Raw genomic sequence first — 18594 nt, 5'->3', positions numbered from 1 at the left:
TTTAATCGGGACCAAGAAAAGAATGAAATGTCTTTTCTGGTACTATTTTTAATGTTTTATGGCTGAAATAAATCCAACATTTCTATTTGTAAAACTACTGCGCTCTTACTTTGTGCCCAAGGATCAAAAATAGTCCTTGGAATATATTTATGGAGAGAATACTTGTGGATTATTTTTATCCATGCAACTAGACTTGAAAATACTTGCTCTGTCCTAATGCATTTTGAAGAATTTTTATTTAGGCTAGCAAAGTAATAAATATATATATATATACGATCCTAACTGTTTGAGAGTATTATTTTCGAATGCAAAATTTCACTGAGAATACTGCTCACTTCATTCAAAGCTTAGTCCACTTTTTTACAATTATGCTGATTTTTAAACAACCACCTTCACATTGTTGGGGCTCATTTGTAAGAAAATTGAGAATTAATGCATTGATTTTGATAAATTTGGATGGTGTCTTTTTCCTTTTCCCCCTTAAGAGATTTTATTTTAAAACCGTCGTTGAACAGCCGACCCAATTTCATGGGTTTACGACTACTTGCGTTCAATTCTACTTATCTTGAAATTTTGAACCAATCCAGAGGACAAGGAAACTCCTGGATCAGTACCCCCAGAGGTATTGATTTGTTGTGGGAACATGGAGGACTTTGAGACTCGACAGATTTAACGTGCATCAGTCACCATTTACTATACGGGGAGTCTTCGGCCGGCGAGGATCGAACCCACGACCTCTTGGATATGGGCCCAGCGCCCTAAGGAATTCTTTAGGAAAAGAAAAAGCTTTTAGAGGAATGAATTTCAGCAAAAGTTCGAAAAATAAATATTCATAATTTAACTTGCAGAACTAAAAAAAAAAAAATTGGGACTTAATTGGATTTTCTAAGACTTGCGACTCAGTTAAGAAGCCTAGCAATTGTCTGAATAATAGGATCCCAAAAGTTCGGCTCACCTTTATTATTTGTCACGTCCTCCCCCCCTTTATAAATTGGAGATTATTTATTGTGATTCCTGATTTTACAGGGTTCCAGAGGAAATCTAGAACTGGTTGATTTAGTATTAAAAAGGCTGTAAAAAAACTGTTGTTAGGGCTCGCTAAGTTTGACCTGCTGCATCTAGACCCTAGATATGATAAATTGTTATAACATTAAAAAAAAAAAAGCACAGTTCCTACTTTCTTTATCAGTGACAAATGGTAGTTTTTTCTTACGCTGCAGCAGAGGCTGATTTTGTAGCCTTCAAAAAAGAACCTCCGGTTATGGCTGAGTTAACGTGTCATAACGGATTTTTTTCTAGCACTCATTCAAGAGTAGGGCTCCGTCAAAATCCGAAAAGAAAAGAAGAGATTAGCGATGAGATTTGATTAACAGGCTTGGCGTGATCGCCCACCAAAACAAGTCGATAAATTTTTTCTCTTCTTAATTGCCATAACAATTAGTGCACCTAGAAAGAGTTGCCAGAATGATAACGAAAGTGATTAAACATTTATTACAATACAAATGAATAGATGTACCCTCTTGGGCCATCTCTATATAAAATTATGGTAACAGAAAACAATTATGTATTTAAAATAGATGCTAAATTTTATTCACGGATTCGTCTTTTCATGACGCCAACAAAAGTGATATTTCCACAGCAAGAAAATGACACGAAAATTAAAATCTTTTGCGAAATATCATGTACCTTTGAATTCAATGGAGGTAACTTCTAAGAATGACCAACCTCCATCAACAATCATTTTACTGTGGAACAGTGAGTGGTTGCTCCCGAAAGGTTTCACTATATTGATTGAAATTGAGCTGATGATCATGTATTGTAAACGAGCTCTAAAGTGGATAGGTAATAATGGGATTTTCAATTTCTAGTTCATCAGAAATTATTAATAAAAATAAAAACACTAACAAAGAAATGATGAGCAAAATCTAAGTATCAAATATTTTACTTTCTTTACAGTTTATATATGTCTACATTTATTGCATATCACCTCAGTAATCGTGGAAAGAAATTTATTATTTTAGCACTAAGATGGGTGGGTTAAAACATATCTTAGCATTTTAAGAGGACACCATACCAGAAGAAAAGGTAAGTTCAGACAAACCTAGAGTTAAGTCATGAAGTCTGAAAATATTACTTCAAAATATTAAAATGCAAACAAATTATTAGAAGAGAACTTCTCCCTCTCATAATCTTAAGTTATCAACTCATAATTTATTTTCATTTGTAAATTTTACTTTTCAGTATGTCGTGGCTTATTCTAGGTTTGTCTGCACTCACTTTTTTTTACACTTTTAAATCATTAATAAAAGAGAATTTGCAAGGAAAATTTTCTTAAGTGATATTTATACTTAATTTTTTAAATCCCTATTCATATGAAACATTTTTAAAATGTTGAATAATGATATGTACAAAAGAACACAAATGAAAGTTTTTTTTTCACCCAATATCACAGATGTTGGAAATTTTGTAGAATACAAAGAAATAGTTGAATGAATAAAATGAAGAAACAGAAAAAAAATATTTCGATGTTAATGAAAGAGGTAGTTAAAATGCTTGAAAATGCAATTTCATTTCACGTTGTACTTCAATTTAATTCTTTCTCTGATGAGTAAACCTTTTATTAATTTCTTCCAATTGCCATAAATTCGCTTTTCTCTTTTCTAAAATAAAAAAAAAACATAAATATGCTATAATAATAAAGTTTTTTTTTCATTAGTTGTAAATAACATAAAATAAGGAAGATTATCATGGGAGAAAGATAACCACAAATGATAGGAAAAACAGGCAGTTGTTCATAAAATAAATTCCATCACTTCTTGAAAGCATGAGAAAGCAAACAGAACTACTACTAGAAAGGTAACGTTCGAAAAGTGAATAAAATATATATATAACAAGATAAATGGTTTCAAAGAAGATTTACAAATATTTGTAAAATGGGGAATGCTGAAAAGTCATGACATAGAATATAATAAAGAACATGAAATATTCATATATCAGGTTAAAAAGATTAACATATAATAAAAAAATGAATTTGTGAATGATTTTGGTTCTTAAAATAAGTCTCATTAAAAAAATCTTAACTGTCAGCTAGCATTTGACCCCAGTCTTTATCAATTTAGAGATTTACACAATTTGAAAAATGCATTATAGAAAATTTTCAGCAGTAAAGCATTTCCACAACAGGCTGTCTTTGGTTAGGTTTAGGTTGGTTGTGCTAGGAGGTTAATGCTTCACAATTTCGTGATCAACGGTATGATTGGGTTTGCATGGAGTGCCACTCTGAAAAAATTTCAAGACTGAACATAATTTTTAACCACTTAACACAATATAATGTTGCTTACCATAATTTTCAGAAATTTATAACTCACTACTTGAAAATGTAACTTTTCATGATAATGGCACATATATTAAATCAATGATTTCTAAAAAATTTTCATACATTTTTCATTTTTTACAGCAATCAAGATAAAAATAACAGTAAACTCAATACCTCTTTTTACACCAGATTAATAAATCAATGATTTTTTCATGAAGCCATTAATATCTCTCTACTTATTTGTTGTCCTATTTCTAAAAATTTCTATTATTAATTTTTTTTAAAAAAAAACCTTAAATTAATTTTGATTAACGTTTCAAAACATTGGGGGTAAAATGAAAACTAAAGCAAATTTAGACACAACAATAGTATAAATTTTGTGTAAGCAAACACTAACATTGTTTATAGACCTTCATTTTTTGCATAATTGTGTAACAGAAGCATTAATCCCATTTTTTCATTAAAATGTGTTCTGAAAATATTTGCTAACTTATAAAAGGAAAAAAAAAAGCCATTTTAATTAAAAAAAAAAGTTTAAAAGAGATATTAATTGGTGAAATTCAGTTTGCTGATTTCTTCTAAAAACTGATTTCAGTCAACAGGATCTGAAGAGGGTATGGATCCTAAAATGGCATCCTTCGAACAAAACAATAACTAAATATTTGCCATAGCATATTCTGAACTTCAAATAATTGTGAGCAGCCAACTAGTAATGATAAACAGAAAGGCATATAACAGGGACAGACAAGGCTGTGATTTAAAACTGTTGTTTCTCTTCTGAAATTGCTAAGGATATATTATTTTCATTTTGTTTTATTCGCTCTATAGAATTTAAAATTAAGTACATTACATAAGTAGTTCGTACCGAATTTTTATAAAATAAAAACTAGAATTTATTTTCAAAATAATGATTAAAATTTATTTTACTCCATAAATATTTATTATTATATAAATAAAACCGAAAATATATTTGCTTACATTTGATAATTGGCTCTGGCTGGGCTTCAACAGGGTTCCAGAAAAAAAAAAAAACCTCACTGACATTTCCAGGAAAATGTCAATGTAAATCTAGACCTAATTTTATCTATACCTTGCAATTTTTCATCAGAAAACTTTGATTTTTATGTTAAATATTAGATTTGGTGAGCAAAAAAATATTGAAGGAGGAGGGAAACATTGAAAAGTTTCTCTAAAATGTGGATTTTTTACAACAAATAATTTTAATAGATGTTGGAATTAATTAAATTGAATTTCAATTACTGTTACTGATAATTCGACGACTGGTAATTTTCCAGGTATGATGTAGGAATTTGCCAAGCCAACTTTCCCAGTTTTTTAGAGTCAAAATTCCCTGACAATTCCAGGTTTTCCCTGACCCATGGGAGTCCTGCTTCAAGAGTCATTTAGATGTTATGATGTGACATGAATATCTTTCACTCTTACATACAACAGTTGGTTCAATGATTTTAATGGCTGTAAAATTGAAGTTAGTCTTCCAGTTACAGTAGCCACGTTCTTTTTGGTACTAGTCCTGCTGTGGACTGATCGTAAAGACACTGAAGTCAAGCACCACTCAGTAAGCCTGCCGTCAGTAAGCGGATGGGTGACCACTTTGATCAGCCTGTGAAGTGACCAAGCTTGAGCGGTATCAGTCAGTGTTAAACTGTTCCACCATAAAGTGCTAGACTCCGCGCTCAGGTCATCAGGCTACCAAAGCATCCCCTCTGCAGAGGATCAAAATTGCGAATGGCATGTCTTCGGATCATCCTCAGGGATGTTTTCCAGACAGTCGGTAATTGTAAAACTTTCTTTGTTGTTGAATTCTGCAGTTTTTGGGAGAGAAAGTATCTCAAGCTAATTCTACAACTTTTTCAAGTGAATTTAAAACAGATATTTAATGCTTTTTTCCGGCAACTAAACTTTTAGATGAAAAACAGAGTTCCCCCTCACAGTTATTTAGCCTTTTTTACATTCCCTTTAAGTTAAGTAGAATTTGTCAAGTAGGATAAAGTAATTCAATCCTACTAAGTTAAGTAGGATTGATAGGACACCAGAAGTCTACCAAATGAAGAAATACATATTTAAGCGAGTTTTATGAACACAAAAGGAATTATTTCTAATGAAATGGCACTTATACTGCTGAACATTAGAATCATTTCTACCATTCTTGTATATTAATTTAAGGTTTTGAAAAATTCGAAAAAACTATGAGCTATTTTAGAAGCTAAATATGTAAAGTTAAATAAAAAAGTCAAATTTTTCCCCTTCCATTTCCTTACTTCTTCCTCACGCTTTTTTGCATTCACTTGCTCTTCCTCCCATGCAGCTATAAGGGTATCTTCAAATTCTTCACAGACAACAAAGCCATCAAATCTAATAAAATCAAATATCAAGGCATGAGAATAGACATTTTCGAAGAAAAGAAAATTAAAATTTTATAAATTTATACGTTACACAGAGTTCACTTTTTTAAATTTTTAATAAGGGGTAGGGTGCATTTATTAAAAAAGGTACTTTTTCAGAAACAAAAAGGCACTTTTTGAGGAATAAAACTGCACCTTTTCAAAGTAAAACAAAGATTACTGTTACTATTTCATATATATAAATGTTACTGCGAATGTCAAAAATCACACAGTCGCTTTAGTGAATGCCTGAAATATTTGATATTAATTTATTCGTCCATACTTTAATATCAGCTGAGGATAGATTAGGAGAAACCTCAGCATAAGGAGTACCGGTTAAATGCATACCGGACAGTGGCACTTAAATCTTAAAAAAAAAAAATAATTATGTAGGGCATGCCGGTTAAATGTAAAATGGGCAGTGGCACTTAACTAGACCTAGTACATAGTTCGGACATTTACACAACCGACTATGTGATTGCCAACAACCACCAATTTCAGCCATTCACAGCAACATATATAAGAAAAAACTAGTCAAGACTGAAGAAGAATATCTTTTCATGCAAATCCCGACTATACATTAAAATGTAGAATCTTGTGATGTGAAAAAACATCAATGGTTGGATTCAAAAGCCAATCAAAAATAAAACTTCGAAAAATTAGTCATATCATGAAATTTTGTCATCTAGAATTTTTCAAACCCTAAATAAATAAAGAGAAGCTACCAGAGAATAAAATAAATAGTTAATGTTCAGATGCCATTAATACAGTACTTTCAACAGTATCCTTTCCCAGCTTCAGATAAAATATACTACCTATTCATTTTTATAGATTTGCTCAGTATTTTTCTCACACATGCAATAATACTCAATATATTCATAGAATTTATTAATCAAGAGTTCAATGAAACATCTATAAATTGCACTTTTTTGCCGATCTAGAAAACTGGGAAATTTAAAATCCGGATAGTACTGCTCCCGGATAATCGGTCTACTGTAACATAAAATGAAAATATATGTTATGTTGATCATGGGTTAGAGTCCCCTTGGCATCTGGCTAACCATGGGAGGTTTTCCTCCCCATGTAACACAAATGAGGGTTATTTCTATCAGAAAGCTTTCCAAGAAGGCAAATTTCTCCCAATAATTGATCCAGGAGCTCCCTTGTCTTCTGGATTGGGACAAGGCTATGGTGTAGAACATTAGTAGTCATAAAGCCAAAAATTGGATGGTTATAAAATAATGTATATCAACATAAATTATGAGAAACTACATACACTGGATGAATGCTTCCTTTATGGCCATCAAAACCAACAACAGCTGCGCTGCAGTCAATACCCAACTTTTTTGCAATGCGATTCAAACATGGAACTATAGTAAAGAGAAAAGAAGTTATTTTGAGAAATGGGACATGAAAAATATTTTTATTTAAGTAAAGTGTAGAACAAGTGAATTTAGTATGACTAAATAGTAGGGTTGATAGTTCTATCTGGTTTTACACTTTATGTCAAAATACCTTTTTCACCCAGTTTTTAACAATTGACAAAAACCTAAAACTTTGGTGTAGAAAATGATTATTAACTATTATAAATGCGAAGTAAGTTTAAATAAAAGTACATACAAAATTATCAGTGATGTTCGTTATTCCTTTCGAAAGTAAACCTCTTTTTTTGACGAATGCTGTCAAAACTCCAAAATTTTGGTGTAGAAAATCGCAATCTATTATAAATATGTATTAGATAATTATAAATAAAAATATGTGAAATTACTATTTATGCAAGATGTTGAAAGTCTGTTTATAACCTTTTTTAGAAACAAATATGTAAGTAAAAACTATGTAAGTCTATAAGTAAAAACTATGTAAGTTTTTTTCCTTCAGGAAATGAACAAGAAAAAAAAATGGGGTTATTTATTTGAAATGAAACAATGCCATTATACGTGCAATCGATAAAATATCAAAATAATTGCGATTAATATTCAATTTGCGAAGTATCCTCAATATCTTCACTAACTTTCTATAATGTAGAGCTGCCAATTGAAGGAAAAAAAAAACAATTACCCAAATTTTGTTTCTCAATAATTTTGTGCATGAGAGGAGACAAAGTATTTTGAAATAAAATTTGGCCAATTAAAGAAAAAAAAAAAGAAAAAAAAAAAAAAAACAATTACCCAAATTTTGTTTCAATAATTTTGTGCATGACAGGAGACAAAGTATTTTGAAATGAAATTTGGCATACTCCGTAAAATTTTCTGACCTCTAACCTAGGGGTTGTACTCAAATATGGAAGAAAAAAAAAGAAAGTAAACCTCACTGAATTTAAACATTTTAATAGCAGATTCTTCTTGCGGGGCAACATAAGAATGATGTTAAAAACCAGAAAGCCAGCAAAGGAAGGAGAAAAAAAAACATCAAAATTCAACACTTTTTAGGGACCTTAGCAACAATTTTATAAACCAAAGACTTTTTAAGGACCCATATGAACACTGTTTCAAATAATTTTCAAAAAAATTCAAGATTAGTTTCAATTAAACAATATTCAGAAAAACAAAGTTTAAATTAATAATAATGGCTACATTAAAATGTAATTACACATATTTAAGTAAGTAAGAAATAATAAGTAAAAATCTTCACAATTTGGATAAAAACTAGTATGACAAAAAGTCAATACTGAAGATTTTAGGAATGATAAAGCTATTAAAATGTAGAAAGCCTACTTTGTAGATGTACAGTTCCGTGCGGTAGCATGCAAGGTTTGAACAGCTCAACATTTCCATATTCATTTCTGGGCACTTTCCCACCCTCTGCAGTGGGTGGTTCATACGGGTCTGTCTGCCAAAAACCAAACACTTCAAGAGGTAAATCTGTCCTCATTACACCAGCAATCTGTAATTTAATTTCCCCTTTTAATAAAAATATTAACTTTCAAGTATCAGTAAACGGAGAAGAAAAATTTGGTCAAAAATTTTTTTTTTTCTCTTATAAGCTTGAGAAGCTGGAGTAGGTGTGCACAACCTTTCTGAGTGAAGGGTTACTTGCACAACAGCTTGACTAATGAAAGAAGCACGCATATTTAGTCATATTGGCAGCAAATATGATAATTTTATAAAAACAATAGTGTTTCAAGAGCTAAAATTTTTTTATCAATAATCTATGTAACATATTTGCAGAAAATGAAATATTTTTAATTATTAGAACTCATTTAAAAATGAAAAAACTGATACTATTTAAAAAAAAAATCAATTGTTGACTTTTCAAAAAATAAATATACTGAGTAAAAGAAAAAAATGTTTCAACAAAAAAGTGTAATGCTTATCATAAAATGAAAGTGTAAAATATGAATACGTGTATACTTTAATGAATAATATAAATTTGAAATAAATATTTTAATTAAAAAACATTAATAGGGTTTAAACAAAAAGCAAAGATTAAAACAAAACCATTATAGTACAAAATAAGATTTAATATTCATTTGGAATTATACTTCAGATATTATTCCTATTTCTTGAATTATTAGAGGTTTCATGAGTTTTAAATAGGAAATGTTTTTTTTAAGCTTCATGAAATTAACAAAATTACAAACAGCGAGCAGTTTAAAAGTTCACGCCTTCCTCCACTTTTTGAATTCATCATTTTACTATAACATTAAATTAAATATTGGGGATTCTAAATGCCACGTGAATGGCGCCAACTGCAGAAAAAACAACGGAAAAATAACTTATACTTACAATGAAATTCACACAAATGAAATGAATCAAAAAGTTATTATTTGAATGCGTGATTAAAAATGCGCATGTTATAATATATTTAATAGTAGTAGCCATAGTAGTAGTTAAAATAACAAAATTGTCAAAATCACGTGAAAAAAACATAGTAATAATAGCAAAAAGAAAAAAAAAAATTTAATTTAGGATGTAATCAGCATAAATAAAGTGTGTCAAAATGCATGATTTGAAATACACATAAAAATTGGAATTTTTGAAACCATGTGGGAATGCATTGCCAAGAAAATTATTGAAAAATAACTTGGATTTACGATGTAATCGTCAAAAACAAATTGCATCAAAAAGTGATTATTTAAATGCATAATTAGTAACTCATGTATCGTAATAGGGATTTTACAAACCACATGGAAATTGGTAGTTATAAAGGAAAAAAAAAAAGAAAAACTATCGAAATGTCACTATTACAAAAATTCTCAAAAACCGTAATCTTTATAACTCAACCATAAAGCAATTATATTGACTACCAAAATGCAATAATTACTGATAAATCATAATAGTTAGCACCGCTGCAAGCTTGAGTAAGGCATGTTTTGTTATTAAAGATTATACCTCCCCATCTTTTTTCAATATAGGAAACTTACTCGATCCCACTTTGGGCGTGCTTTTACAATCTTGTATGGTTCCTCACCAGCACGGACTACTCTAGCCTCTTTCACCCACGTCTCACGTGAATGAAGTTTGCACACATTATCTCTCGCATAGACAGGCTCCTCTCGTAGGAAACCGACAGGCGCTGCATCAGGTGGATAGATTGCCTCAAATTTCAAAAGATGCCTTTTCAGAGCATAGAGTGGATGATTTTTAAACCTAAAAAAAAAAAAAAAAAGATAAATGGAGTATAAACAAGATTTTAAAAAAGAATAATGGCCAACTCTGGCAATTAGCTTTATTGTCCTTTAAAAGTTGAAAAATAACTAACTCAATCGACTTGACGTACATCGTTTTGCTTTTTTTTTGTTGCCAAATTATGACTTTGAACCTGTATTTTTTATTAAGTATTTAACACTAAATACCCCCGTGTCAGAATCGCGGTGACACAGCGACATTGTCACAAAATGTTAAAGAGTTCTTGCAGAAAGAATTTACCTTTAGAAAGTAAATAATTTAAGTTTTCTTTTCTGCAAAAATTTTTGAATTTTTTTTCTCTACAAAACTATATTTAAAAGATGCTTCTTTCTCGCATTGGAAGGGAAAGAAATTTTTCAATTCTTTTTGAGAAGAATGAAAAATAAAGAATATTGAAGCAAAAAATTTCTTTCTGTAGAAATGATTGAAAGATTTTTTTCCTCCACAACTATATTCAATAGATGCCTTTTTCACGCATCAGAGGGGAAGAAATACTCATGATTTTTTTAATTCTTATTTGGGAAAAATAAAAAAAATTGCTTTTCTTTCTCAGATTTAACGATTTTTGATTATTTTTTATGTGGTGATGATGATTTAAGAAACGCGAAAAAAAATAATTACTGTGTTTTCCTGTTACAAAATAGAAGAATATCGCTCATGATATTAGAATAAAATATTACATACTCATTTAAAATAAAAATATATACAATCTTATATCCAAATAGGCTTTTTTTGCAAATACAACGCTTCTGTTACTTTAAATTAAAAAATTTAATTAATAACATGCATATTAATAGTATCTTGCAGAAAGATATTAGTGATAGAGAAGTTTGTTGCAGAAAGCCCAAAAAAATTCTGCCACAGAGCTGAATACGATTTGATTGAACATGATTTAATGTTTCTTTTAATTCAGTATGATATTGAGTGCCCATCAGTTTGTATATTCACTGGTAGGTGGAACCATCTGCTTATTGCCATCAAATTTTTAGATGTTGTTAAAAATTTCTTTGAATAACAGACTCAGTACTGCTAGATATCCAAATTCATGATTGCTAACCATTACAGATTTAATGAAAAATGTAATACTCTTCACCGACCCTAAGTCCACCCCCTAGTTTTTAATATGCGTAAGAAAATTTTCGGTATGCGGGGAACACAAATTCTTTATTTTAATACATATAGATGACATATAGCAAAATTGCACATAACAAATTGAAAAGAAGTTTTTTAAAAGGGTAATATGATAGTGTTATTGATATATTTCTCATTGTTAATAATGCCTCAATATTTCACGATCAGCAAATGTCTGACCTTATTACTGATTTACAAGTCAACCCACTGATTTTCATCAAACATTGAGGATTTAAAAAGCTGACTTCTACGTCAAGATATACAGCAGTTATTATTCAAGTACGTATTTAAAGAAGTTCATATTCAAATGCATGATTTGAAATTTGCCTGTCATAATAATATTGCATTAAAATTAAAAGCAGACATTTTTAAAACCACAACTAGAGGCGAAACTAGAGGCCACAACTAGAGGCTAGAGGCGAAACTATGGGCAACGTTGAAATAGGGCATATTGGGTATAGGTCGTCGTCCTCTTTAATAAGTTGAAATCTCTTAAAATCAACTTTAATACTTCAGATAAGTAGAAAAATTTTTTATGAATCTTTGCTTTAAATTAAGTTAAAAACTAAATCATAAAAAAAAATCTATTTTCTAGCAGATGGAAGACAAAAAAGAAGTTGATTTTGCTCTTTTGTATGCGAGATTTAGAAAACTATTCCTTGTATTTTAATTTCGCCTGCCTAAAAAACTGAGGTGCTGCAATGCATATGAATAAAACGGCAAATCAAGCATGTAAAATCTGATTTTTCAAGTTTTTACACTCTGAGCCCTTTTCTGTTAAATTATTATTATTTTTTTAAATAGTTAGTCATGTCACTATTTTAAGTACTATGGGACTATAGTTTGTCCAAAATAAGATCCCCCCAGATATTCGTATGGACTTGTGGTGGTGACTACGGTAACGATGTATGACTATTTTAAGTAAGGGTGCGAGATAACTGTTTTGGAGTGGTTTCGGCTCGAGTCGCAGAGAGAAAGGAAATCTCGTCCATTGGTCTCTTGTTTCCATAGCACCAGACAACCTTTGTGGCAGGAGGAGTTCTTAGCATAGACAAACTATAAATGGTTCTCTGATTTTTGGTTATGACACTTTTTTCAAAATTACAAAACAAAGCAAGAACTTACTCTCCAACTGTTTTAGGTAATGGTTTGTTGACTAAAATTTCCTCCAATTTCTTTTCTTCGTCTTTATTTAATTTTGAGTTTGGAGGAGCAAAGTATTCAAGTGTTTCTTCCCACCAATCTGAGTCAACTCTTAATTTTAAAGTTGAAGTCATATATTCACTGCAATAACGTTTGGTTAAATCTTTTACGTAACAATCATTATCATAACCTAAAATATATGCCACAGGTTTTGGAAGTAATTTTTCAATATCATAAGGTTTATCAACAATAGCATTAGTACATTCAATAGAAATCCATTGTTTATCTGGTTTAGAAAAAACTTCACACCAGCAGATGATCTTATCTTCCTCAAAACTTTGGTTTTCTGGAGTATCAGGCTCCGAATCACTAGATAAGACATTGCGATTGGATCGTTTTCCTGAAATATTTTTAGACATCTTTTTTACTTGTTTGATTTTTTTAGAGTTCGTCTCAACAAAATCTTCATCTTCACCGCTGCTTAATTTGCAGCTTTTAGCTTTCTTAGATCGCCGGAGTTGAAGTTTCTTTTCTTTAAGTGAAATATCAGATTTAACTTTTTTGTCTTTTGTCGCAACTATTGATTTTTTGAGCTCTTCCTTTGGGCCACGCTCAACCTTTTCCTTCGAGCACGGTTTTTTCAATAAATTTTTTGCTTTGTGACTAACAGGATTAAGAGAAACACAAAGTCTACTTTTAAAACCTAAAACTCTAGCAAATACTACGAACAGTAAATTGTACTCAGATGGACTTGAGGATTTTCGCTCCTGAAAGTAGTTAGGCATACGTTCTTGGAAATCAATGAAAGGCAACTGCTTATTTTCAAAACTGAAATTTTCGCAAAACCAAGAAACCACATTACGTATAACACCAGAATCCGCTTTGTCTATCTTTCGACCAGCTGTCACTGCTAACAAATCTGAGGGCAGATAGGAAAGTGCTAAAGCTCTTAAATAGGGCAGGTTTAGAATATTATTTACAAATAACCCATGAGCTAATAGACATAATATATGAGTTTTATGTACATTTAATTGATGATCTTTTCGTTCACGATTAATATAAAGTCTAATGTATTCCATGTGATCGAACTGTTTTTTCTTTCGTTTGCGTACATTGAGTTCTGGACAATCTATAGTAATTTCTACGCCATCTTTGGGAATGACTGGATTGTAATCATCAAGGCTCACCTCTGTTCTTTCTTCAACTTCTTCCCAATCTGACTCACTACTCGAATCACAGCTCTCTTTGATCAGTGTTTTAGGAGGTGATTCACTGCCTGCACCTAACTCATGCTGAGCAAGAACTTGCAAAACCGTTTTTTCGCTGGTTGATGAGCCAATAAAAGCAGAATTATTATTTTCTATTAACAGTTTTTCTTTCATGATTGGTTCAAATGAAATTTCAGGCTCCTTTTCCCCTTGAACTTTAGTTGATATGTTTTTTGAGGTTAATTTCTTTTTAGACGCAGTTTTTTCGTTTTTTTCAGGCGATACGCTATCCTCTACAAGGTCTCTTGCTTTTCGTTTTCTATTCCTTTGCACTTTTGGTTTTTCAGAAGATATTTTTTCTTGAGCATCAATAGTGTAATTGTAATCTATTAATGGCTGCATATCAAATGATTTTACTAATTCTGTTTTTATTTTTGCCATCTCAGGCAAAGAAGGACTTAAATCTTTCAAACCAAACCCCGAAATATCAACAGAAGTTGGTTCAAATTTTGGAGAGGAAATTTCATTTTTGACTTTAAATTTTTTGTTCACACTCTTTGAGGTTTTTAACATTTGATCTTGATTTAAATTCGAAATAGCTTGATCAGTTTTTGAATTTTGGTCATCATTCTTTTTATTCGTGGGTTTACGCCCTGATCTTCTTACAAGTGTATTTTCAACAACAGTAATGCCTTTGATAGAAGTAATATCCACATCCAGCTTTTGAACTGTATTCTTTTCCTTAGGCTTGCGTCTTGATCTTCTTAAAGGTGTTTCTTCAAATTCATTACTGTTCTCCATAGTTGTGAAGGTTCTTCCTGCTTTCTATAAAATAATAATTATTATTTTAGATTATAGTTTAAAAGTTTGTTAAAAAAAAATCTTTAACATGCTTTAACAATCTTTAACATACTGAAATTTGATTCAGAATTGTCTTGATACGTTTAAATATTTCAAACAATAAAAACTTGAAAATATCTAGCATTAATTACTTCCACTTTATGTTATTGCTTACCACAAAGGGTACCTGCTTTAGGGTAATTTACTTTAGCTAAAAATAATTCTAAATATAATTTTACTTATTAAACTAAAATAATTTTAAAATTTTGTTTCTTCTATTTCTATTTGAAACAAGTTAAGTTAACAACTAAGAAAATAATGAATATAGTTACTACACTATGTATTTCTATAGTTTGAAATCAAAGTACTTCAGTTTAATAATTAGCATTTAGGTAACAAGTGTCACACTAGATACCAGCATAGCTATAGGAAAAAATCCAGTAGATTTTATGAATTAATGTAAATTACATGATAATTGTTGCATAATGTACTGAAAATTTTACACATAGGGAATTTTAGAGATTTTTATTGTCATGAAAAGAGAAAAACTGTAATATTTTCCAGTTATGATTGACATTAAACATACTTGAAATGTTACTATGTATTATGTTTAATCATAATTTCAAATATAAATAGGTATTTAATTCATCAAAGATAGTTAAAATATTTTTTTAAATTAATTTAAAAAGAGAGTTCTGAATAAAAATAAACTGAACAATTTTAGAACAAAAAAGTTTTGAAATGATTTCTATAAATGAGTTACAATTCAGTATGTATTAGAAATGCTTATTTAAATATTGAAGCAAGCAGGTAATAATCTGTACAAAATTTCTATTTCAATAGGGTTCTTTTATTTAAACTTAATCAATTTTAGGGAATTTTCTAAAATGAACAAAAACCAGGAGAATTTCAGTAGTAGTCCAGGAGAAACTGGTAAAATCCAGTAGTCTACTGGAAAATCCAGTAGTCTACTGGAAAATCCAGTAGAGTTGGCAGCTATGTAACAGGGTCTGCCAAGATTGGCCAGAAAAATCAAGGTTTTATCAGATTGGGTTCACTTGAAAAAACTCATCTTTAAACCAAGTAGATTTTTTCACACTTTATCATTTCCAATCTCCCGTGGAAGAATCATACCGGCATTGTCGCAGAATGATACAGAGTTCTAACAAGAAATATTTTTTTTATTAAGTAAAAAACTATGAATACACATAAGGGCGACCTTTGTGCTGAAATACAAAGTAAGGTAAAACAATGTTGTTTTACCTTACTTTGTAAAAAACTATGGTTTTATTTTCCCAAAATTTAAATTTTCCCCCGTCCAGAATTACATTTGATATATGTTTTTCTTACGCATCAGAGGGGAGAGAAATACTCGTGATTTTTCTATTCTCATTTGAAAATAATGAAAAATAAAGAATAATTAAGTGAAAATTTTTTTTCTTTTTTTTTTCCAGAAATTTTAGAAAGATTTTTGTCCCGAAAAATTATAATCCAAAGATTTCAATTTTTTAAAAGAGTGAGTGAGGATTTAGGATAACGAATTTACATGAATTATATTAGCCCCCACCATATGATGGAGAGATTTTTTGGTTCGATTTCGTCAACATGTAAAATGATTGGCTCTTTCATACGCCACCAACCGATGGGACACAAAAATTTATTGTGTTGTAATGTTTTGATAAAAAAAAATTCAGTTATTGCAACGAATTTTTACTTTTATTTTCGAAATTTTAATATCTTTTAGTGCTCAGTTATTATTTATATTTTTCTGTGATTTTTCAATTTTTTGGGACACTTGAAACCAAGACTTTCCACATCGGTTAGTAGTGGGGATCTATATTTCCACTGAGGGAGGATGAGCATGGGGTGACTAAGTAAGTTTTCACCAAGGAAATGTTAAAGGTCGCTTGAAACAGACATTTTCTTAGAAAGTCTCTATTTCAATTTTTTCTTTAGACATAAAAAAATCTATTTATTTACTGTATATTTAACTAGGCAAAAATTGAGTGAAAATTTTTAATTTTATTGAAGATGGTTTGTAGGTGGAGGGAGAAGTCAAAACAGAGGGCTGTATGGAATAGGATGGCAGAACAATCCAGAGCCCACAAAAGGCTGTAGAGCTATAGAAGAAGAAATTAAGATAATTTTTCCACCATCATTAGTTCTCAGTCTCTTCTTTTAATAAGATATTGATGGCTTTTTTCTCAGGCAAATTTTTATTTGCTTCAAGCATTTAGCATTAGTAACAACACAACAGATATAAATATTTTCTGATATTTCAAATTTAATATTTACATTTAAAGGAGTATCAGAAATGCATCTTATTTATTATTTTTAAATCTTGTTTTTGTGTGCGAAAATTTTATTTGGTAAAAATTAAGTTAATTATAAAAGAAAGATTAAATAATGTAGTGAACAACCAATGGAATTATTTATTTATGGAATATGAATGCATATTGCAGATATTAGTTGTTCATGATATAGTTATTTATACAAAATTATCATTTAAATCTGAGGAGTATTTAATTTCTTGTCCAATAAAAATCTTAAATTATATACTCGGAATACAACAATTTATTATCTTCTTTCATTCATTTCAAGAGCAAAAAGTATATTTTAGATAATTTTTGTACATTATGAAGCATAAAACATTCAGACATTGAAAAATACAAATGAACATATCATGTGCTTCAAAAAGATATACTGCACATTTCATTTAATGAATGTATATTTACAATTTAAAACTCATCACATAACATTTATTAATATTCATTTCAGTAACTTAATCATCATGCAATTCATACTTTTAGAAGACAGAAAAATGACTGAAATATTTATTCTCATAACTATTTCTTTTATTTATCTCTTTGATTTGGAACATTTTTTCAGCGTATACTATATCTTATTCTTATATTCAGTATAATAAGTACGCATGTAGAATATATTGAATAAAAAAAAATCTCACTTATCCTACAACAAAATTAGATTTTTGTCATGAAAAAACTGACATGGGCAGAAGTTTTTTTAAAAAACTTGGGTTTTTGTGAACCCTGTTAGATACCCCAAAATGGGGAATAATAAACTGTAATTATCTAGCACCTAAAAATTATTTTTTTCATGTTTAATTTATGTTTCCTGAATAATATTTTTGAAACAGGGACACTGCTTAACCTGAAACGATTCTAAATATAAAACTAAATTTATATACAATAATTATTCTACAAATCAATTAACCCTTTTTACAAGGTACAGTACATTATCACATCACATAAAATAATTAACTTTGGCGCCAATCATAAGGTTGAAAAAACTTATTTTAACATTTTAAAAAGAAAAATGATTTAAACAGATTGGCATTATAAATAAGTTGATGATTCATAAATGATTGGTTAATCATAAATAAGTCAAATTTAAATTATATCGCGGAATTATGTAAACGAATAATTTAATACCGATCTTAAATGAAGGATTTTGTTTTCAATTTCAATATTTACTGAGAATATAACATTGCGTAACTACATGCGGTACAGACATATACAAAACAAACCACTCAAGTTCCGAAAAGCGACGAGCCACTAATACACTCCTTACGTGGCGCTAGTAGTTGGCGTAGTCCTAGTTTTCACGGAATTTTCCTACTCTTAACATGGCAATCAAAGTCCACATGTCTTTTCTTAAAACACACTATAAAGACTTTTTTGGAGACAATGAAAGAAATTTAAAGTTAATTAAATTCGAGTTAGCAAACTTAGTTGGTGATTCGATCCCCAGAGGCATATATTTCGCTTTTAAAGCTTACAAAACTTTTATAAGCATTACAAACTTATAAATCAACTGCTAAACATTTATTTTACATTTATATAATTTTTTTATAACTAATTTTTTAAATTATTTATTTCAATATTTACTTTCAATTTGAATTTTGA

General features: G+C 29.9%; 1 protein-coding gene across 3 annotated transcripts; it reads right to left on the bottom strand.

Moving 5' to 3' along the window:
* Positions 1-1926: 1926 nt before the first annotated feature.
* On the bottom strand, positions 1927-18253 carry LOC107442697 (DNA repair protein complementing XP-C cells homolog). Of its 3 annotated transcripts, none has more exons than XM_043049013.3 (7): positions 18121-18253; positions 12603-14653; positions 10082-10307; positions 8433-8601; positions 6995-7088; positions 5596-5689; positions 1927-2660 (listed from the first exon to the last, which is right to left on the bottom strand). In XM_043049013.3, exons 2-7 carry the CDS (start codon positions 14627-14629, stop codon positions 2568-2570), a joined length of 2703 nt encoding a protein of 900 aa, XP_042904947.1. In that variant the 5' UTR covers positions 14630-14653; positions 18121-18253; the 3' UTR covers positions 1927-2567. The 3 variants fall into 3 exon arrangements, 2 of the variants coding, with proteins under 2 accessions (XP_042904947.1, XP_087014006.1); XM_087157880.1 differs by lacking the exon at positions 18121-18253 and adding an exon at positions 17903-17958; XR_011636216.2 differs by lacking the exon at positions 8433-8601.
* Positions 18254-18594: the final 341 nt, after the last annotated feature.

Source organism: Parasteatoda tepidariorum, chromosome 2 (genome assembly GCF_982258835.1).
Source record: "Parasteatoda tepidariorum strain Cologne lab strain chromosome 2, Ptep-v5.0, whole genome shotgun sequence".
Classification (NCBI taxonomy): domain Eukaryota; kingdom Metazoa; phylum Arthropoda; class Arachnida; order Araneae; family Theridiidae; genus Parasteatoda; species Parasteatoda tepidariorum.
The sequence above is the reverse complement of the archived record's forward strand: the minus strand, read 5'-3'. Positions and strand labels throughout refer to the sequence as shown.

Coding starts and splice junctions, on each gene's coding strand:
- LOC107442697 (XM_043049013.3), bottom strand. CDS start 14,629: ATGGAGAACAGTAATGAATTTGAAGAAACACCTTTAAGAAGATCAAGA. Junction 7,089..8,432: donor CGGAACTGTACATCTACAAA/GTAGGCTTTCTA, acceptor TCTTTACTATAG/TTCCATGTTTGAATCGCATT. Junction 5,690..6,994: donor AAAGGAAGCATTCATCCAGT/GTATGTAGTTTC, acceptor TGATTTTATTAG/ATTTGATGGCTTTGTTGTCT.